At 38.6% G+C, this 23,648-nt stretch overlaps 1 protein-coding gene across 4 annotated transcripts in view; it reads right to left on the bottom strand.

Annotated features, from left to right (window-relative positions):
• Positions 1-286: 286 nt before the first annotated feature.
• Positions 287-23,648, bottom strand: part of PAK1 (p21 (RAC1) activated kinase 1) — a 157,729-nt gene continuing 134,367 nt past the window's right edge. For all 4 annotated transcript variants that reach the window (XM_058687674.1, XM_058687676.1, XM_058687673.1 and 1 more), the window contains exons 9-15: positions 23,524-23,572; positions 18,251-18,363; positions 14,833-14,950; positions 8,582-8,681; positions 6,356-6,552; positions 3,337-3,474; positions 287-1,618 (exon numbers count right to left, since the gene is read on the bottom strand). In XM_058687674.1, the coding sequence (XP_058543657.1) occupies positions 1,532-1,618; positions 3,337-3,474; positions 6,356-6,552; positions 8,582-8,681; positions 14,833-14,950; positions 18,251-18,363; positions 23,524-23,572 (802 nt within the window). In that variant the 3' untranslated portion in view covers positions 287-1,531. The remainder of the gene's footprint in view (positions 1,619-3,336; positions 3,475-6,355; positions 6,553-8,581; positions 8,682-14,832; positions 14,951-18,250; positions 18,364-23,523; positions 23,573-23,648) is intronic.

The following is a 23,648-nucleotide window of genomic DNA, read 5'->3' as shown; positions in this document are numbered from 1 at the left end:
TAACAGGAATGAATACACATTGAAGTACATGGTGGTAAAGGTAACTTAATCTCAGATGGTTCAAAGAGAAAAATATATATATATATTTTATAATATATATTTTAAGTTTTCTTACAAGTTTGAAATTATTTTAAAATAAAAAATTAGATGAGCACTGGGTGTCGTATGGAAACCAATTTGACAATAAATTTCATATTTAAAAAAATAGAATAAAATAATAAAAATAAAAATAAATAAAAAATTAGAAAAGAAAGGAAAAGGGCAAAGAAGAAAGGCATACTCCAAGTAGAATATTTTCATCTCCTTTTATTGAAGGAAATAAAACTTGTGCTACAGAGGCAGTGGTACCTCAGAGCATGACAAGGTAGCCAATGGGACTGACATGACAAGCCACAATGCTGGCCAGGGGTCCTATCATAGTGGGAGGACCAAAACCACAAAGATAGCAGGAGGTAGCAAACATCCCCAACACCCAGTGCAAGCATTTCCATTTGCAGAGAGCTTGGCCATGCATTGTAAAAACAGGGTCCCTTCACAGCCGGCAGAGTATCTTATCAGGTTGCCAAATCCATCCAAAACTAACATGTAGTTTCACATTTCGAGGTCCTTCCCTCTGACCCAAAGATTCAGGCCATCAGAAGATCTAAGTTAATCTTTCAGCTCCTTATTCCAGATGGAAAAAGAAGCTGAGTTCTCAAAACAACACATAGGTACAGCGGGACAGGTGCTGATACCTGACTTTGTTCTAAAAGCAGCTACATTTTTTCCCCTGACTTCTCACACTGTTCTCACCCAGCATGTGCCTTGGGAAACCTCTCAATGTTCTAAACAAGGACAGAATTGGGGCAGCAGCCTAGGGGATGTAGGGAATCAAAAGCTGCTACATAGCCAAGACCATTTCACAAGAAATAGCACGGGGAACACTACTGGGTGAAGATCCTCCCAAATAGCTGCTAGAAGCATACACAAAGAGAAAACATGGTAGCTCTCTCTCCCATAGCAGGATCAGCTGCGCCAAAGCCATGGTCCAGGAAGATGAGCCATTTCACATCCTTGGCAGATTATCAACCCTCATGGCATTCCTCCAGCACTTCCAATTTTCAAGTACAATAGGTGTTTGGGCAGTTCAGTCAAAGAAAAGCAAGCACTAAAGAAGTCTCAACTGATTATAAATTGATAATGTTACAAAGCCAAAAATTATGGAGTCAAGAACTGACTGGCAGGTGAGAGATGGAGGGGATGGGAAAAGGAGTCCACGGGTTTATTCAAAGAAGCCCTTGATGGTAAACCACCCTCACATCCATGAATTGGGAGGAAATTCCTTATTTAGAAATGGACATCATCTCATTAGTCAGTTGCGGTTCTCTTCAATGCTGGACACATAGTTCTCAAGGATCAAAGACATGAGAGCGCTAGACCAGGAAATGGGAGGAGCAAGGCAAGGAAGAGAGGGCATCGGGGGCTTGAATTTCTAAAATGAGCATTTATTTCACAGAAGTCTTGGCACAATGAGGCTGGGGCAAGCGTGGTTTTAGTGATTGTTCTTGGTTGCCTCCTTTGCTGCAGCAATCAGTGGAGTGAGGCTGGAAAGGGGCTTGGCAATCTTCAGGAACTGATGCTAGAAAGGAAAAAAAGAGCAAAAGACACATGACTATTTACCATTCTTCCTCAGTAACCATTATAAGATGTTAATAAGGCTATCCATGTTTGCACAAGGCTCTGTCTGGAAAGCTTCAGATCATCCCCAAGTTGAAGAACATCTTTAAAAGGTAACAAACCATTTTGGAAAACTGACAGTATCTACCTACCACTCAAACACACATCTCTGCTATATCCCAGCATTTCCACTCACAGGTATATTTCCAACAGAAAAGAGTTTGTGTATCCACCAAAAGACACACACAAGAATGTTCATAGTCACTTTACTTACAATAGTCATAACTGGCCATTTGCAACAACGTGGATGGAACTAGAGTATATTATAGCAAAATAAGTCAGACAAAGACAAATATCATATGATTTCACTCATATGTGGAATTTAGTAAACAAAACAGATGAACAGAGAGGAAGAGAAGCAAAAATAAGATAAAAACAGAAAGGGTACAACCATAAGAGACTCTTAAATACAGAGAACAAACTGAGGGTGGCTGGCGGAGTGTTGGGTGTGGGGATGGGCTAAATGGGTGATGGACATTAAGAAGGGCACTTGTTGGGGCACCTGGGTGGCTCAGTCGGTTAAGCGTCCGACTTCAGCTCAGGTCATGATCTCATGGTCTGTGAGTTCGAGCCCCGCGTCAGGCTCTGGGCTGATGGCTCAGAGCCTGGAGCCTGCTTCCAATTCTGTGTCTCCCTCTCTCTCTGCCCCTCCCCCGTTCATGCTCTGTCTCTCTCTGTCTCAAAAATAAATAAACGTTAAAAAAAAAAAAAAAAAAGAAGGGCACTTGTTGGGAGGAGCAGTGGGTATTATATATAAGTGATGAATCACTAAATTCTATTCCTGAACTCATTATTACACTACATGTTAACTAATTTGAATTTAAGTAAAATATATACATATATATAATATATATTTTTTAAAAAGAGTATTTTAAATAAATATTTAAAAAATAGTCATAACTAAAAAGAACCCAAATGTCCAAGAGAATGAAAGAATGAATGTGATATTTATATAATACTATACAGAAAATTACACAGCAATTCAAAAGAATGAATAATTGGGGTACCTGGGTGGCTCAGTCCGTTGAGCGACTGACTTCAGCTCAGGTCATGATCTCACCGTTTGTGAGTTCAAGCCCCGTGTCCAGCTCTGTGCTGACAGCTCAGAGCCTGGAGCCTGCTTCAGATTCTGCATCTCCCTCTCTCTCTGCCCCTCCCCCACTCATGCTATGTCTCTCTCTGTCTCAGAAATAAACATTAAAAATATAATAAAATAAATAAAGAAAAGAATGAATAATTGATATGCTGACAACAGGATGAATCCCATAGACACTATGATGAGTGAAAGAAGCCAGGCACAAGTTTTCATATTGTATGATTCCATTTTATATTAGGTAAGACTCAACTATGGTGATAATACAGGCAAAATTCAACAGGAGCTCAGTAAGCAGATTTTTAAGCTAAGCCTATGTGTAGTTTTAACAGACTGAGGAACAGCCTCAGGGAATAGCTTGAGCAAAGGCCCAGGGATGAAAGAGGTTAGGGAAGTAGGAATAGAAGTTGAGTGGAGGTAAGTTGTAGGAGAGAGGCCTAGTAGTGCCTCACGTGCAAAAATGAAGCAAAAAAGACTTGGTTTAGTGATCCCTTGAATTTGGAGCTTCTCTGCTTAAGGACAGTTACCTGCAGCAGCTCTTTAGCTGAACCTCTCTTCTCCACATCCATCTCAAGACAGCGGTTCAGAAAGTCCCGGAAAAAAGCTGATAGCTTCTCTGGGTTCTGAAGCTCCGGGGTCCCATTGGTGGCAATGAGGTACAAGGCCTGGCAATACAAATGAAGAATCACCGTAGGCTCCAGCTAGGGTTCTCTCCTAGTCCCCACACTTGCCCTCTAGAAATATGGTCGGCTGCTTTACGCCTCTAGGACACAAAGAGACTGGAAAGAATATGACCTAAGGATTTTATTTAACATTTAAAGGCCATGTGATCATGTGCAAGTCAGTGAGTTTCCAAATTCCTCATCTGTAAAAACAGGGATGATAATAGTGCCTATCTATATCTATATCACATGTCTGTAAATATAAAACAAGATAGTATATTGGAAAGCACTTTATAAACTTATGAAGTGTGTTCCAGACCCATGGCTTTATTATTATTCTTGATTATAGAACTAAGGGGCTTATTATTCATTTAGCCTGAAGAATTAAACACCTGCCCATTTGCTGGAGGAAATTATTCCTGATGCCTTGGCACCTGAGTCATCTAAGAACTGATTTCTTCTAACAGAGAGGAATATAGAAAGGAAATGTCTGTAAAGCAACAATCTGTTTCCCTGTTGCCTCCCAGTTCCCCTAACATGGAGCATCTTATGGGATAAGTTAAAAAAACAAGACAAAACAAAACAAAACAAAACAAAACAAAACAAAACGGTCCTTTTCAAGCACTGAGCACTTTAATTCACAAAGTATTTACACAAACACTACCTCATTTAATGACCACAATAATAAATCTGGATAATGGGCTAGGCAAGAATTATCCCCATTTCACAAATAAGGTCCAGAAACATAAAGGGATATGCCAAGTATCAACTTAATCATATGAGCTTCTGTTCTCTGATTCTAATCCCAGTCTTATTTCCATCACACCCTACCAGTCATCATTTTCAAGGCTACTGGAAGATGGGGGAAGATGAGTAGTATGTGGATTCAGAGACCAAAGCTGGGACCTTCAGGCAGTTTCAGTTTGGTACACTGAAGCACTTTCCAATAATCAGAGCTACCCAAAGGTATCCAGTTAAGATTGGATGACCACCTACCAAAAACGCACAGAGAATTCCTGCAATGGAGGGGAGGTTGGGAAAAATAAGAAAATAAAAGCAATCAGAATAATTCTCCTATTTGCCCATGACCAAAATTACCAACATACATCTGTATTCATATACTCTGCCTTCCCTCTCTTATTGCAATGGATAAATTGTCCATACTCTAATCTAATACTCTTTACTTCAATACTTGATCCAACCCCTCTCATCAACTTAAGGACATCACTCCTACAGATGTCACTTCTCTCTTGGACATGACGACTTTCCTCCTTTGCACTAGATGATTGCTATGCCCACACAAACATGATGTAATAATATCTTTAAAAAAAAAAACAACTAAACTAAACCCTCCCTCAACTCTACTTCTAGTTCCTGCTCCATTTCTCTTTTCTCTTAAGAGCAAAACTCCTTAAACAACAACAATTGCTTTCACATGCCATCTCAACTTCTCCCATTCTGGTGGATTTACTCTAATTAGGCTATCATTTCAGTACCATCACTCCACTGACTGTCAAGCTCATCACTAACATCCACATTGGCAAATATAATGTGTATTTCTCAACTTTATCTCATACAATCAGTGACATTTGACACAGCCAATGTCCTTCTCCAAAGAACACAGTTCTTCTCCAAACACTTTGTTCTCTTGGCCTCCGGAACACACTTCTCTCAGTTCTAGAAAGGCCATTCCTTGGTCTACTTTGCTAGTTCCTCCAAACTGTAAACATGAGAGTACCCCAGGGCTCAGTACTCAAACCTTACTCCCTAGGTGAGTGATCGCATCAATCATCTCGTTCCAATGCTTAAGTAAACCAACTATATACTACTTCCTGATAAATTTGTATTTATAGCTCTGACCTCTCACCATTAAACTCCAGACTCCTATGCCCAACTCTGTGCGACATCTCTACTTGGATGTCTAATAAACATTTCAAATTAACACATTAAAAACAAACTCTATTATCCAATTTTACTTGCTCTTCGACCTTCCTAGTAAATGGCAACTGAACTTTTTCAGCAATTAAGGCCCCAAATCTCATAGGCATTATTGATTCCTCTTTCTCTGATATCTAATTCACCTTGTCAGCTGTATGTTCAAGATATTTCCTGAGTCTAACCACTCTTCATGTCACCAACATAGTCCAAGTTACCACTATTACCTGAATGATTATAACAGTATTTCAGAGTCTGCTTTCTATGAAAGCAGCCAAAATGGTTAATTCATAACATAAATTACATCATACTACTCCTCACCTCAAAATCCTTCAATGGCTTCCAATCTCTTACAGAATAAAAGCCAAGTTCTCAAGATGGTCACAAGGTCTGATTTGGTCCCCTCCTAGTTCTCTGACCTTGTCTACTATTCTCCTCCCCACTCACTCACTTAGGAACACTGCCCTCTTTGGTTTTTTCCTGGATACAAGTGTGTTCTCAAATCAAGTCGTTTATATACTTGATACCTGGGAAACTCTTGCATCAGGTTAATTGCATGGCTTGCTCCTTTCTTCAGGTTTCTGCTCAAATAACTTATAAGGGAGGACTTCCTTCTCTACTCTAAATAAAATAGTACATTTGTCCCTCTTTCCCCATCACTCTCATAAGCCCTTTACTCAGCTTTATTTCACAGCACTTACCCTCTGTTACTATTTATTAATTTCTTCATTGCCATTAGAACATGGCTTTCTTTTACATGGCAGGAACTCAAATAATTGTTGAATAAATGAGTGACTGTGAATATCTCTTTTCTTTAAATCCAATAGTGCCTAGTTTTATCTAGAAAAGACAGATCCAGGTTGAAAACTGTAGGGAATAGCCTGAGTCTCATTTCCTGGGACTAAAGACAATAGCCCAAACATCTTGAAATGGGACTAGTAACACTCACTCTGAGAGGATTTTCATTGAGGTATGGGGGCTCCCCTTCAATCATTTCAATGGCCATGATGCCCAGGGACCAGATGTCAACCTTGGGCCCATAGGCTTTCCGTGTCACAACCTCTGGTGCCATCCAGTATGGGGTTCCCACCATGGTGCTCCGTTTGCTCTGCTCTGGGGTGATCTGGGCACAGAATCCAAAGTCAGCTAGAAAAAGAAAAGAAAAGAAAGAATGGACATATATTTAGGGTACACCTTCCATAAGTATTGACTATGTACCTATCCCTAGCTGTCAAGCTCTGCCTAGCTCCCAGCCATGGCAATCCCTTCTCTCTCCAGACCTGGAATCACATGACTGCCACCTTCAAATCCAGCTCTTAGCCTGTCCTCTGTCCGACATTGAAAAGAAACAAGACAAACAAAAGAAACATCATCTCTGGCCTCCTACCCCTCCTCAAACTAGAAGAACTAGGCATTAGAGCCAAAGGTGCCCGTTTTGGCCTTGATTACTTGCCCCAATTCTGCTTTCTTCTTGAAATCCACACCCATGTCCCAGAATCTGGCAGTCTAGGTCCTTGTTTTATTTTCTGGGAATGAGTCCCAGACTTATGCCCTAATCACCTACAAGTAGGAATGGCCGTGCTTTTATTAATTTCTCACCCTGTGCCCCTGGACAAAGACTGCTAACAATCTTCCCATAAGTTGCCCATCTGTAACACAGCTGTCTGTCTGGGCTACTGATCCTCACACTTTCAAACAAAATGTTCTGCTTATAGTTCATTCTTATTGTATTGCAATTATATGTTTATTTAAATTGAGGCCTTTGATAGAAAAGGCTATGTCTTCCCACTCATTTTTTTATTCCCAGAGGGCCTAGGTATAATAGATATTTGATAAAAGTGTGCTGAATGAATGAATCAAAGAAACTACACTAATTTCTCCACTACTAGACTGAGAGCTACTTGAAGACAAGCAAAAGTATCCTTGGTGCCATCACTGGACATAGCACACAGTTGGCATTCAGTAAATTTCTTTTGGCTAAACATATAAATGGACGGGGAAAAAAAGAAATGACATCCTGCATAGTGCTGAGTACTATAAAGAGCTTGCATATCCCAGGAAACACAGACACACCTCATTTTATTGCACTTCACTTTATTGCACATCACAGATTTTTACAAATTGAAGGTTTGTAGCAATTCTGTGATGAGCATTTACTCACTTCATGTCTCTGTGTTATATTTTGGTAATTCTCATAATATTTCTAACTTTTTCATTATAATTACATCTGTTATGGTGGTCTATGACCAGTGATCTTTGATGTTACCACTGTAATTGTGTTGGGGCATCACGAACTGCACCCATATAAGATGGTGAACTTATTTAAATCAATAAATGTCTATGTTCTGACTGCAGATGTGGTAGAAATAGCAAGAGAACTAGAATTACAAGTACAGCCTGAAGATGTGACTGAATTAGTGCAATCTCATGATAAAACCTGAACAGGTGAGGAATGGCTTCTCACTGATGGGCAAAGAAAGTATTTCTTGAGATGGAATCTACTCCTGGTGAAGATGCCATGAAGATCGTTGAAATGACACAAAGGATTTAAAATATTACATAAATTTAGTTGATAAGGCAGTAGCAGGGTTTGAGAGGACTGACTCCCATTATGAAAGCTGATCCACTGTGGGTAAAATGCTATCAAACAGCATTGCATGCTACAGAGAAGTTGTTCATGAAGTGGAAGAGAATCAGTCAATGCAGCAAACTTCATTACTGTCTTATTTTAAGAAACTGCCACAGCCACCCCAGCCTTCACCAACCACCACCCTGATCAGTGCACAGCCATCAACATCGAAGCAAGACTCTTCACAAAAACAAAGATTACAACTCACTGAAAGTTCAGATAATGGTTAGCAATTTTTAGCAAGAAAGTATTTTTTAATTAAGATATGTACATCGTTTTTTTGGACATAATGCTATTACACACTTAATCGACTTCAGTGTAGTGTAAACATAACTTTTATATGCACTGGGAAACCAAAAAATTCATTTGACTTGCTTTACTGCAATATTCGTTTTAATGCAATGGTCTGGAACTGACCCTCAATATCTCCAACATGTGCCTGTAAGCGAAGACCCCTTGCTCAGTCTTGTAGCTACTATTATATGATTACCCTCCCCCAGGAGACAGGGTCCCATCAGGAAGAGAAGTATCTTCATTCCTACTCACTTAGCTTGACAGAACCATCCATTCCCAACAGGATATTGTCACTCTTGATGTCTCTGTGAATGACCTGGTTCGAATGCAGAAACTCCAAAGCCTGCAGGCACTATTGAAGTCGATGAGCAGAGGGAGAAAAAAAGGACTTATAATATGAAAACTTATAGAAAATCAACTAATCCAACCTCCTCATTTTATGACCAAGAAAGTGGGGGCCCAGTGAGTAAACAGAACTTGCTCCCAATCTGTGGTGGAGGCAGGTCTACAGCCTAATCTCCTGTCTCCTGGCTAAGCACTCTTCTAATTTGGTCCTGCTTTATGCCTTTCTTATAATATGCCTTACCATATCTTACTGTAATTATAGTACACCTTACAATAGTTTCCTTTTTTTAATGTTTATTTATTTTGAGAGAGAGAGAAAGAGAGAACACATACGTGTGAGTGGGGGAGGGGCAGAGAGAGAGGGAGAGACATGGGATCCGAAGTGGGCTCAGCAGAGAGCCTGACCCAGGGCTCAAACCCATGAACCATGAGATTATGACCTGAGCTGAAGTCAGACACTCAACTGACAGAGCCACCCAGGCGCCCCAATAGTTTTTAGGTACAAAAGTTCCTCCAATCCATTTTGGAGTTTTTTTGTTTTTTGTTTTTTTATCAAACATTAGATCCTTAACAAAGAAGCTGAGGCCCAAGAAAAACTACTGAGGAAGAATGGAAATGATTTTATAACGATAAAACCGGAGGAAAGTGACAAAGAGAGTCATATCTGAGACATATGAAAGTGATATTAGAAACAGTGAAGTTAGGGGGCGCCTGAGTGGCTCAGTTGGTTAAATGTCCAACTCTTGATTTTAGCTCAGGTCACGATCTTATGTTTCATGGGATCCAGCCCCGTGCCGGCTCTGTGCTAACAGCACGGAGCCTGCTTGGGATAGTCTCTCCCCCCCTCTCTCTTCCCCTCCCTTGTTCACATTCTCTCTCTTTCTCAAAATAAATAAATAAACATTAAAAAAAAAAAAAGAAACTTATTTTAAAGAACAAGCAACAGTTAAGTCAGAAAACTCTTATTGGCGAGGAGATAATTTGTACTGTTTTGGGTATGTTAAATTTTATATACGTATAAGCATTTGCAGACAAATATTCAGTAGACAACTGAACATATGAGTCTTAAGTTCTATACGGAGATATGGACTTGAGATAAATATTTGAGTCGTTTGTGACCAGGTGATTTTTTTTTAAGTTATAGTTATGGCTGCAACTGGCAAATGTTATAGAAGACAAAAGCAAGAAAAGAATCTTGGAAAACATCTATAATTAGCAGGCAGAGTGAATAACACAGAGGCTAATGGAACAATGAAAATGCCTGGTGCTGCCACTTCCTGACTAATGATACTAACATTCTAAACAAATCACTTACTCTCTCCAGGCTACTGTTTTCCCATCTGTAAAACATGGGGATAAGAAAAAATAACCTCAGGTTTGCTACTAAATCTACTAGTTTAAGTCCATAACAAAAAGCTAACATTTTAGAAGCTTCTACCAACTGAAAAATACTGAAGATGCAAACCAATTGGAAAATACTACTTCAATGTTTTCAAATTAATACTTCACTTTCTAAGAACATAGCAATGGCTAAATTAAGAACAAACAAATATTCAGAAGCAGCTTTTGCCTAAAAAAGTAAGAGTTGCTTTCCTTAGGAGGCTGGAGACCCTGATTTCTGGATGTCAAAAATTATGATAAAAAAATAACTTTGAGAAATTAGAACCCTCATACATTGTTTGTAGGAATATCAAAAAATACAGCCACTTTGGAAAACAGTTTGGACATTTCTTAAGCAAGTACACCGAGTTGCTATATGACCAGAAGTTCCACTCCTAGGCTTATACCCAAGAGAAATGAAAACAGATATCCAACCAAAAATTTGTACAAGTACATATGTTATTATTCATAATAGCCAAAAAGTGGAAATGACCCAAATGTCCATTGATTGATGAATGATAAATAAATGGAATCTTATTTGTTAATAAAAAGAATGAAGGACTAATGTACATTATAACATGGATGAACTTTCAAAATATTATACTAGGGAAAAGAAGCCGTTTCCATTTATATTAAATGTCCAGAACAAGTAAATCTATAGAGACAGAAAAGAGATTAGTGGTTGCATAGCGTTTGGGGGAGGGGTCAAGAAATGGGGTGGGTGGGGCAGTGCCTACTAATGAATGGGTAAGGAGTTTTATTGGGGGGGAGTCGTGATGAAAATATTTTAAAATTGATTATGGTGATGGTTGTGTAACTCAATATGCTAAATACCATTAAATTATATACTTTTTAATGGATGAATTATATGGTATGTGAATTATATCTCAATAAAACTATTTTTTAAAAGAGGGATGATCTCTTAGAACTTAAAGATAATAGTAATGTCACCTATTTGTGCAACATTAAAAAAAATTTTTTTAAGTGCTTTTTGATCCATATGGCGCCCCTAACGTATATACAGGGTGAATTCCCATTTTAAAGATATATAAATTGAAGCAAATTGATTTCCCTAAGCATACATATGCATGTATCCTCAGTCAGTGCAAGTTAGCTCCTGGGGTGAGTGAAAAATATTTTAGATATTACAGTGGTTTGTGGCTTCCCAAAGGGCCACAATACATAAACAGATATGCAGTATATCTATGGTATTAATATTTCATGGGGGGGGAATGGGATTAGGAAAAAATGTCTTAAAAGGCTCCCTCAGGGAGAGATAATAATAATTTTAAAAAGTTGAGAAACACTGTATTAACAGTGGAGCAAAGAAAAGAAGCCATAGCTCCTAAGAATCCCAGGTCTATGTTAATTCCATTAACCTACATGTGTGTGTTCCAGATCCCAGGATGCAGGGTGATCATATTTTCTAGGATGAAATTGATTTCACGTGACTTCACTTTTCCTAATATTGATTAAATATACAACTACATTTTTCCATCTGAATGCCTCCAGATCTTACATCATCAAACCCCAATCATAATATTGAACTTAATCCCATAATACTCTGAATCTCATCTTCTAATCACCTAATCTACTTTTCCCTAATTCTGAAACTTTTCTATTATTGGGCTACTGTAAAGTTCCAGTCTCTTATCAGCAAAACATCCAATATCCTCAACTTCTCTGAATATTTCCTTCATCTTCTTCCTCTAATAAAAATATGGCTATCCACAAGAGTCAGACGATAAAAAGAAATTAAGGGCATCCAAATTGGCAAGGAAGAAGTCAAATGTTTACTCTTTGCAGATGACATGCTACTCTATATAGAAAACACTAAACACCCCCACCCCACCAAAATTGCTAGAACTGATATACAAATTCAATAGTCACAGGATACAAAATCAACATCCAGAAATCTGTTGCATTTCTATATACAAATAATGAAGAAACAAAAAGAGAAATCAAGGAATCAATCCCATTTACAGCTGTACCAAAACCAATAAGATACCAAGGAATAAACCTAACCAAAGAAGTGAAAGACCTGTACTCTGAAAACTCTAAAACACTGATGAAAGAAATTCAAGATGAAGCAAAGAAATGGAAAGACATTCCATGCTCATGAACTGGAATCACAAATATTGTTGAAATGTCTATACTACCCAAAGCAATCTACACATTTAATGCAATCTGTATCAAAATACCAAAAACATTTTTCGCAGAGCTATAACAAAAAATCTGAAAATTTGCATGGAACCACAAAAGACCCCAAATAACCAAAGCAATCTTAAAAAAGAAAACAAAGCTGGAGGCATCACAATTCCAGACTTCAAGTTATATTACAAACCTGTAGTAATCAAAACAGGATGGTACTGGCACGAAAACAGACACATAGGTCATGGAACAGAATAGAAAATCTAGAAATGAACCAAAAACTATACAGTCAATTAATGTTCAACAAAACTGAAAGTATATCCAACAGGAAAAAGATAGTCTCTTCAAAAAATGGTGTTGAGAAAACTGGACAGAAACATCCAAAAGAATTAAACTGGACCACTTTCTTATACCACAGATAAAAATAAAATCAAAATTCATTAAAGACCTAAATGTGAGACATGAAACCATAAAAATCCTAGAGGAGAACACAGGTAGTAACCTCTTTGACATCTGGCCATTGCAACCTCTTTTTAGATATGTCTCCTGAGGCAAGGGAAACAAAAGCAAAAATAAACTATTGGGACTTCATCAAGATAAAAACTTCTGCACAGCAAAGGAAATAATCAACAAAACTAAAAGGCAACCTATGGAATTGGAGAAGATATTTGCAATGACATATCTAATAAAGGGGTAATATCCAAAATATATAAAAGACTTGTAAAACTCAACATCCAAAAAACAAATAATCCAATTAAAACAAAGGCAAAAGACATGAATAGATATTTTTCCAAAGAAGACATACAGATGGCCGATAGACACATGAAAAGATGTTCAATATCACTTATCATCAGGGAAATACAAGTCAAAACAATGAGATATCATTTCACACCTATCTGCAGAATGGCTAAAATCAGCAACACAAGAAACAACAGGTGTTGGTGAGGATGTGGAGAAAGGGGAACCCTCTTGCACAGTTGGAGGGAATGTAAACTGGTGCAGCGACTCTGGAAAACAGTACGGAGGTTCCTCAAAAAGTTAAAAATAGAACTACCCTGCGATCTAGCAATTGTACTACTAGGTATTTACCCCCCAAAAATATAAAAATACTAATTCAGAAGGATACACACACCCTGATGTTTATAGCAGCATTATCTACAATAGCCAAATTATGGAAACAGTCCAAGTATTCATCAACTGATGAATGTAAAGGGAAGTTGTGGTATGTGTGTGTGTGTGTGTATATATATATATATATATATATATATATATATATATATATAATGGAATATTACTTAGACATAAAAAAGAATGAAATCTTGCCATGTGCAATGATATGGATTGAGCTAGATAGTATTATGCTAAGTGAAATAAGTCAGAGAAAGACAAATACCATGTGATTTCACTCATATGTGGAATTTAAGAAACAAAACAAACCAGGAAAGGGAAAAAAAGAGAGAGAGAGAGAGAGGGAGAGAGAGAGAGAGAGAGAGAGAGAGAGAGAGAGAGGCAAACCAAGAAAAAGACCCTTAACTATAGAGAACAAACTGATGGTTACCACAGGGGAGGTGGGGAGGAGGGGTGGGTTAAAGAGGGGATGGGGATTAAGGACTGCACTTGTGATGAGCAATGGGTAATATATGGAAGTGCTGAATCACTATATTGTACACCTGAAGCTAATATGACATTGTATGTTAACTGACTGGAATTTAAACTTAATTTTTTTTAATGTCTTATTTATTCTTAAGAGAGACAGAGAGAGAGAGACAGACAGAGCAGGAGCAGGTGAACAGCAGAGTGAGAGAGGGACACAGAATCTGAAGCAGACTCCAGGCTCTGGGCTGTCAGCACAGAGCCCGACGTGGGGCTTGAACTCATAGACTGTGAGATCATGACCTGAGCCAAAGTCAGACACTCAACCGACTGAGCTTAAATAAAAGCTTTAAAAACATGGGGCTCTCCCTGAGGATATTGCTTCTCACAGAAACTTTGTGAATTTTTTTTTTCTCCTCTTACACCAGCATATTACAGACCTTTGACATTTAATAGCAATGAGGAGAAAAGAGAATACCTATTTAAGTTTCATTTTCCATTTCTTTTGCCTGGAAGTATTTTACCCCAGATTTTTGTGTGGCTTGCTTTTTCGTATATTCAGATCTTTATTCAAATCTATGGCAAAACCATCCCTGACTACTCTGTCTAAAATAGTACCTCCTCTGTCACTACCTTCTTAATCTGTTTTATTTCCTTCGCAGCACACGAAGAGAACAGGAAAGTAGAATAAAAATATGATTAAAATATATATCCATGTAAAAGAGAAAAATACTACAAAGTATTTATAGCAGTCACCTTTAAGGTTGAAATTGAGTGACTTTACATATATATATATGTAATTTCTAATTTTTCTACAATGGGTCTATACTTTTATAATCAGAATAAAGTTATCTTTAAATAATAGATCATAGTGATAGAAAATTCAAAACAGCTAAACAAAAGAATAATGGGAGAGTCCAGCAAATTTCTTCCACCTTCAGTGCCCAGGCAGAAATCCCATCAAGTAAAAAACCCTGATAGACACTGATATGAAGACCACTTCCTGCTCAAGGCTGGTTGGCCATTGGCCTTACCTCACGGCAGACAGCTGCGATCTGGCCTTCATCCATGCAAGTTTCTGTTACCACATCTGTCAAAGAGCCTCCAGCCAAGTATTCCATGACAACCCACAGCTCATCTCCCACGAGGTAACTGTAGGAGTATAGAAAAGGGGTAAGAAGGAACAGAGCACACTGAGCCATAGCAATGGGTTTCAAAGGCTCAGCATATACACAGAGTGAACCTGTATCTCCATCAGCTCTGGAAAAGTCTAGGGTTCTTTTTTCCGGGGAAAAGCAAAATCTGGGGGATAGAAACACTAACTTGATATCCCTTGTGGATTCTCCTGGAGGAAACAAAGCAGATTATTCTGTGAAGCCCAAAAGAGTAGAACTAAGATTATTAGGTTGAAGATATAATAAAATTACATTTCATCACAATACAAAGCAACGCTTCTCAAAATTAGGCATCATTTCCACACATCTAGAAGCATCGAGGCAGAGAGCAACCAAACATTTGACAAAGATGGGATTTGGAATCCATGTCACCAGCATTAGAGCAAGTCACAAAACCTCCTTGAGAGTTCTAAATCTGAGATCCATGAGACCAAGTACTGGGTCTTGTTCAAGACTCTATCCCCAGAGTCTAACACAGTAGATGCCAATGTTTCCTGAATAAATCAATGAGCAAAATAAAAGATAATTGATTGTAAATATTAAATGAAATAATGGCTATAAAAGCCATTTAAAAGCTATAAAGTATCATACACATATTATGTTGGCAATGATCTCCACTTTACATGATTCTAAAAATGAAATGAATTCAACAAAGCCTGCAGAGCCAAAGCCTCTTCTGGTAAGCCAAGGGCTGCCATTTAGTGCTGTATCCCTACAGAGATTATTGAGACATGAGTTACGACCAATACTATCACTCAGGGATTGGATCATTCAGCCCTATTATGTGATAAATAAAAAGATCACTTAGCCTCTCTGGTCAGTCTTTTTAGCTGCAGAATGAAACAAATAAAAAGACTAGCCTAGAGCCCTACAGACTTTTCTGCTAGCTTTAGACAAAGAAGTTATATTGGACTGACTTGAGCTGTGTGGTATGTCATCTTATTGTCACCCTGATATTGGGACTACTTCTGGGCAGACAGAGACTGTTAAAAAAAAGAAAAGCCTTCAGCAAAGGGTAGGATTTGAATCCTATTCTCTTGATTCTGAATCTAGTACTCTCTACATAGCTTCTATATTCTTTGTAACTCAAAGTCTTGTAGTTTTTTGTTTTGTTTTTTTTTAGTTTCCAGGAAGAATATATGTGACAGATTAAGATGTTCTTCAACTTGAATCTCTTTTGAGAGAGAAGATGATGGGGACTTGGACTAAAAGATAATTTAGGACTAGGTAAAAAACTCTCCACTGGCATGAGCCTATTTCTTCCCTGACAAAGAATGCACATTATGCCCTCTCATCCAGCACATCAAGGAGACATCTGCCAGCTTGGACTGATTGGGAGGAAGAAATATGAGGGTTCAAGAGACTATCTCTGGACACTTGGAAAAGAGAGCCTCTTTACCTGGGCCTGACATGACATACCTGGGCTTTGCTGTGCAAAGCTAAGACAATGCACAAACAGATACAGGTTGTCCCCAAAACTCTGTGGCTACACTGTATGCCAAGGTACCATCAAAAATCACATCTCCAAGGTAAAGCCTCAGAGCATCACACATTTGGAGAAGAACAAATCGGATGGAGCTCTCCCCTGGGACAACTCACAAGAATCAGACGCTCAACTGCAATACCTTCACTTACTGCTCAGGGTAAGGGCACCCTCCTCTGTGCTCCCACAGGAGCTCCTGGGTATTTTTTTATTTGAAGGCAGGGATTGAACCTTACTTACTTCTGGTTTCACAGCACAAGCCTCTGGAAACACCAGCAAAGGCACAATTGATAAACAAATTTATAAATTTTCTTATCTTATTCCCAGGACACAAATTCCTTCAATAACATGGTCATGCATTTTATCGTTTAGATACCTCCAGTGATAAGACACTCACTTTTTAATGAGATAGGACATACTTTTATTGGGAAGCTTTCATTTTTCCTCATCCTAAGCCAAAATCTGGTACCCTTATAGCCTTCAGGAGTTTTTCCAAGCTATACTCTCTATATAATAAGTTCTTCAAAGAGATGGGAAGGTGAATAATAACTTTCAGAGGATTTTTCAAAGCCAGTCATGATCCGCATCATGGAAAGACAATCATTCCTCAAAAAGGAAGAAGGCTTTATTTGCTATAGTTATCAACATTATGCATTGGAAAGGTCAAAGTCCAACTCTTTTCTTCTTTAAAGAAACCGAAGCCTACCAATGTTTTAGATGCAAAAGAAGAAATCTGGCAGAATCTGGCAGAAATGAAATATAGCTGACAATGCAACATAAATATTAAAAAAAGTTAGAGTCCAAGACTTAGTCCAATAGCACCTCAACCTGTGATGTCTCTAAAACCCAGGCAAGAAGCTCACTTTCTTTTTTCACATATAGGAGAAAAGAACATGATATGATGGAAAGGGTATGGATGTTGGTGCTAGGAATATTCAAATCCAAAACCCTCATTTGCTACTTACTGTCTTACTGGTCTTGGACAAGTTATTAACTTCTATGAACCTCAGTTTCTTCTCAGTAAAATACAGGTAGTAAACCCTATTTCACAATTGGATATGTTCATGAAAGTACTTGGTGCAAAGTAAAGCATAACACAAATGTTAGCTATAACCACTATTATTATGTTTAAGAACAGAATTCTGATGAGCTGGAATAATGGGCTGACATAATCAAAATGGGATTTAATGAAGGTTCCTAAAAAGTTCTACATTACCAGTTTAAGGCAAGCTCCCATTTAAAAAAAAGAAAAAAAGGGATCAGAGATTTAAATTGACTACAGACTAACTAGAGGTCAACAATGAAACAGGCTTCCTAAAAATAAAACAGTGGATGAAATCATGTTGAATTTAGAACAAGAGAAGTTCTTATTCTTTCCATATTGGTCAATCTCAAATGAAACTACAGACTGTCAAATTTTGAGAGAATGAGAAAGATAAACTAGAACTTATTCAGGAGGGTGAGTAGGATAAGGAAAGATCTGGAATGTGAAATGATTTAAAGACTTACATGGCTGATTCTGGCAGATGGGCTGAAGGGCCTCTGTGAGGCAGAACAAACGGTTCTGGGACCAGGTGTCAGAAGCTACAGGGTGGTAGGGTTCATCTAACCCAGAAAGACTGTGCAGCAATCAGAGGTGTCCAGCAGTATACAGGGTCAGAGGCAGACAGCCAAGCATCACAGAAGATTCTTAAATGAAGGCAGTTTAGAGTGCTGGTGATGCCTTCTCCACTAATAATTCCACCACCCATCAGTCCCAGGCTGATCTCTCTGACAAGACCTATTACTTCATACCTGTCCAAGTAGTTGACAATATTTGGGTTCTTGTTTTCCCTCATGACCAGGATCTCATTAATAATCAGCTCTTTCTTCGGCTGCTGCTGAAGGTTCATCTGCTTAATGGCCACCTGAAACAGAGTACATTCAATGAGCAACCAGTCACTCAACATTTACTGAGTGACTACTTAGTACCAGAATTTAAACACTAAGGAGACAGAGACGAATCAGTCTTAGCCCTTGCAGAATTCACATAAACCCGTGTATTCAATGTGAGGTTCCTGGACCAGCAGCATCAACATCATTTGGCAACTTGTTAGAAATTAAAATTTTTATTTTTTTAATGGCTATTTATTTATTTTGAGAGAGAGAGAGAGAGAACACACGCAAGTGGGGGAGGAGCAGAGAGAGAGGAAGAACAAGAATCCCAAGCAGGCTCCATGCTGCCAGCATACAGCCCAACACGGGACTCGACCTCATGAACTGTGAGATCATGATCTGAAGCTGAAATCAAGAGTCTAAGCTGAAATCAAGAGTCTAATGCTTAACTGATTGAGCCATCCAGGTGCCCAAGAAATTGAAATTTTTTAGGTCCCACCCAGACAGAATCAGAAATTCTGTTTTAATAAATGCTCCAGCTGATTCTGATGTGCACCAAAGTTTGAGGATCAAACCTTCTATTAATAAAATATTCATAAGAGAAAAATATTTTTTTTAATCACAATATAAAAGAGGTATGCCATAACAAAAGTCCATACGAAGTGTTACAGAAACACAAAATAGAGCAAGACCTCCTTCAATATGGCAATGTTGAGACGCTTCATAAAGGGGGGGATGACTTTTTGAACTTGGTGTGGAAAGATAAATCAGAGTTGATCACATTAAGAGAGAAGAGAAAAAGGGGATGAGATCCTTAATATTTATGTATCAAAAAGAATTTAATAGGTTTTTTGTCTGTGGAAATGAATTTCCACATAACACAAATATAAGGTATAAGTTAGTTTCCAAGACACTTTTGCGTCCATTTCTTCTATGTATCAAGTATTAGGTAAGGTATTCTCAGGTTTATTTCATTTAACCCTCAGAGACACACTATGAGTTAAGCATTAATATTGATTCCTTTTGACAGATATGGAAATCATGATTCAGAGAGGATATGTTATTTGTATACAAGTGATTCAGTAGCAAAGTTAGGATTAGAACCCTCAAAAGTGATGCCAATTTACCCTGCACACAAGGCCAAATTAATCTTCCCCATAGTGCACATTTGATAACACCCTGCTCTGCTCAAATACATAAATGGTTTCTGTTTGCCTAGATGCTCCTCAGCCCAACATTCAAAGTTCTCATGATCTGACCCCTATCTTACTTCCCACTGTATTCCTTCACATACTCTGTGATCTGATCTCTCCATTTGGAGTACCTTGCATCCTTTCCACATGTTCAAAAGCTATTTATACTTTGTGTCAGGCCAAAAGAAATCTCATTCTCCAAACCAGATAGGCTTTTTTCTCTTCTTTAAAGCCTCATAAGATCATATTTATAGCTCTCTTAGGGAACTTACCACATAGTGCCTTTATGATGATTAGTTAGGGTGTGTATCTCTAGAAGCTTGAGAGCTCATTTGAAAACTCAGAATCCCTGGTGCCAAGCACAGGACCTGACACACAGTGGTTGCTCAACAAATGTTTGTGGAAATGAAGAGAGAAAGAGAGAATTCAGTGGGTTGATAAGAACTTTGTTTTTAGACTATAAATAGCATCAGCAATAGACTATTCCACAGAGCTTAAATTATTTGCTAAATGTTTACTCCCTAGAGATATTTTCTTTTCCTGCTTAACAGACAAGAACAGGGACAACCTAACAGAACAACTAAATGAGTCTTTCCAGAAGCAGCAAGAGCTGTAAAAAATGAATAATCCACATTTTTATGGGAAAAAAAACGTAACTCATATTTCTTTAAGTAAAGTATAGGCAATCTTCTGCAGAGATTCAGTTCATCAATAAGAACAGAAATGATTCTTTTAAACACTTGACTACTTCCATTCCTCACCGCAAGCAAGAAAAATTTGCTTCGGAGTGGGGTCTCCTATGAGGTCAGGCTTCTGGTCTGGCTGTAGCTTTCCATAATGTTTGATTATTAGCTTTTTCTAATATCTGAAGAGCAACATATTGATCTAAAGATGTATTAACTATAGTGACCTTTATAATATATATTAAAATCTGGGGCCAAAGGAATACCTTTGGAGTTCCTCTGGCCATCCTAAAGAATGGGACGGTGCTTACAAACCTCAAAGAGGTGGCTGCTGGAAGCAGCAAGGGAGATGACTGGCAAGTAGAGAATAACACAGAGGCAGTAGCAGGATACCAGGAATCCTTTTCAAAAGCTACTAAATATGTGCTAGGCTAAATGCCCTTCACACAATCCGTCCCTCTTAGGACAGCACATAGCATTTCTATAAAAGAAAAAGAATTGGGCTTGTGCTCTGAGAACCTGAGCTCTGGGAACCTAAGCTCTGAGGCTGTCATTTACTGACCTTGACCAATCACAAGTTTTCTGTGCCTTGGTCTCTCCATCAGTATATTGAGGATAATAATCCCACCCTTGGTTCCCTTTTTTGCAGGATTGTTTTGAGGACTAAATAGGAGATAGTGGCCAATGCATTACTCAAATACAAGTAAAAATTTTTAATAATAAAGGAAGAGAACAATAAAAACCATGAATTGTAGTAATGACTGTATTTGAGGAATATCTAACCCAGAGCAGCAAGAATGACCACATCAACAGGAACGACAGCAAAAACCAACCAACGACAACACTGTTTATTCAGTGCTTACTGCGTGCCAGGTGCTAGGTTAGGTGCTCTAGTTACATTATCTCAGTAAAAAGTAACAACAACCCTCCAAGTAAAAACCATTATCTGTATTTTCAAGTAAAGAAATTGAGACTAAGACTTTTAAGAAATTGACCAAGGTCATAATCAATGCCCTCAGGTCCATATGACTCCAAAGTCTCTTCCAATCTATTCCTTCTATAAAACACATTCCCTCTAAAAATGGGTTTGAAAAATAATTGTTGGATCTGTAACTGGGAGACTTCCTGGCACTAACATGCTAATCTTCCTATATGTGACACACAACAGTTCTGTTCTTCCCAGGTGGATAACCCCCAATAAGCACTCACTCACAAAGACTGAGAGCATCTTGCCAGCTCCACTAACGATTTATGCTCCCTGGGGCAGGAAATGAGGCCTTCCTGACCACACTACATTAGCCACCCTAATGGACTTGCTTCCATTCATAGTTTTGTAACCACAAGGCAGGCATACAGTGAAGTCAAGTTTCTATTTCCTGTGGCCAGCTTCTCACACATGCAGGTTCCAGGCCTTTCCAGGAAATGCCAATCACTAGCCTGTCTCCCATCAAGGGCTGTAGGGCCCCAGAGCCCAGAAACAGGACAAGGAGCCCTAGTACCTAACCTTAGCTCTGTTGTGGCCTTGCAGCTTGGAGAACACAGGTCTAGGTTTTAGAATCAAGATTCTAACCCAGTCCTTGCTAACTGCTAGCAGCACAAACTTGCAAAAGTTAGCTAAACTCTCTGAGCCTCAAAATCTTAATCAGTAAAAGGAAATAATATTACCTACCTCACAGGGTTCTTTTTAGGATTGGTATAATCACCTCTTTTCTGCCTCTGCCTCTAATTCACCATGTTTAAAACTGGCACAGTAATACCTTCCTTAATCACCATTACTTTAACGCAGGTTCCTGTCCTCTGATCTATTCTCCACACTACAAGACTTTTATATGTGCCCAATGGCAAGTGTGGTCTCTAACACTTATATATGATTTTAATGTCTGCGTGCCTGCACAGGATTCAATATTTCACACAGTTCTTAGCACAAAGTGTGGCATAAGGCAAATCTTCAGCAATTGCTTTGTGGAACAAATAAAAAATAATAAATATGGAATTTTTTACTGAATGTAATAAATACATAACTTTAATTCTTCAAGTTTATGATGCATTTTCACGTACATTGCTTTACTGAATTCTTCCAACACTTTTGGTAGGTATGTATACATTATCATGTACATTTCATAAATAAAATTCAGATTCAGAGAAGTCACATGACTTGCCTAAAATCATTTAAGTGCTAACAACAGTAAGCATCTGGGTTATTGAATTCATCTCAAAGAACAATGACTAAATCCTTAAATAATTATTTTGTTTTTTAAGTTGACCTACCGTCAACGGAGCCTCAATATTTGGTTTTGATGCTTGTAAAAGACTCACAAGAGCAAGGTGAAATATGTGCTATTCCTATTGACCATGACTGCTCCAGTATACCAGGGGTTTCAACCACCAAACATCCACAAGCAGGTCTTAGTAGCTTCCCTCCCAGGAGCCGTACTCTATCACGGGAACAAGAGGTCTCTCTCACAACCTCTGAGTCCCAGGACTCTGCAACCTAAGTACTTCCACGAGCAGCTCCCATCCCCAGCCCTCCTGCCAACATTCCTGCTCTACAATCAAAGAACAGAATGCAAGGAAAACTCAAGTACTCTATATTCCCTTCACGGCTTCCTTCTGCTGAAGATGTAGGGTCAGCAGGCCTTAGCAATAAAGTCAGAGTTCTGCCAGCTTAATGAAATGAGAAAGACAAAGAGGTGCCTCCAAATGAGGACCTCAACGTCTGCTGGAATTCTGGGCGCAGACTAACGAAAGGATCACTACATCAGGAGTCAAGAGATGTGTGTTTAAATCTCTTCTACGTCAGATTTCTCTACCAAACACCAAACTTGTATAAACAATCATCCACCACTAGGCAGTGCCACAAGAAGATCTCTCAGACAATATCCAACTTCTTCAAACCTATACCTCCACCTTTTTACTTTCTACTTAACTAGGATCACTCACTTGTGAGTCATCCTCACATTCATCAATCCCCAGATTCTGGCAAATCTACCTGTGTACCCCTCAAATCCAGCCACTTCCTCCCATTCATACTATGCTACTGCCTCAGTCCAAACCATCACCTCTCACCTAAAATTATGCAATAACCACCTGACTCACCTGCTCCAAGCTTAACTCCTCCAATCTGTTCTCCATGCTGTAGCCACAGAGACTTTTTCCAAAATCTGTAAGTCTCATTATGTTACTCCTCTGTTTAGTTCTAGTCTCCTATAGTGAGAAACTAGAAGTGTCCCTATTGAGCTAAGAAGAACTAAAAATTAACCAAATATAAAAAGAAACAGTAGAACTGAAGGAGCAAGAGTCGGTGGTTAATACTCACCTCCTGTCCTGTGGCCACATCCATTGCAGTGTACACAGTGCCTGAAGCACTACGTGACAGGTGAGAGAGAGAGAAAAAAAAACAACACAGGTATTAAATGAAGTGACATTTGTCAAATGTAGATC

The sequence above is a fragment of the Neofelis nebulosa genome, chromosome 10 (assembly GCF_028018385.1).
Source record: "Neofelis nebulosa isolate mNeoNeb1 chromosome 10, mNeoNeb1.pri, whole genome shotgun sequence".
Taxonomy (NCBI): domain Eukaryota; kingdom Metazoa; phylum Chordata; class Mammalia; order Carnivora; family Felidae; genus Neofelis; species Neofelis nebulosa.
Note: the sequence above shows the minus strand (reverse complement) of the source record. Positions and strands in the feature narration are given on the sequence as shown.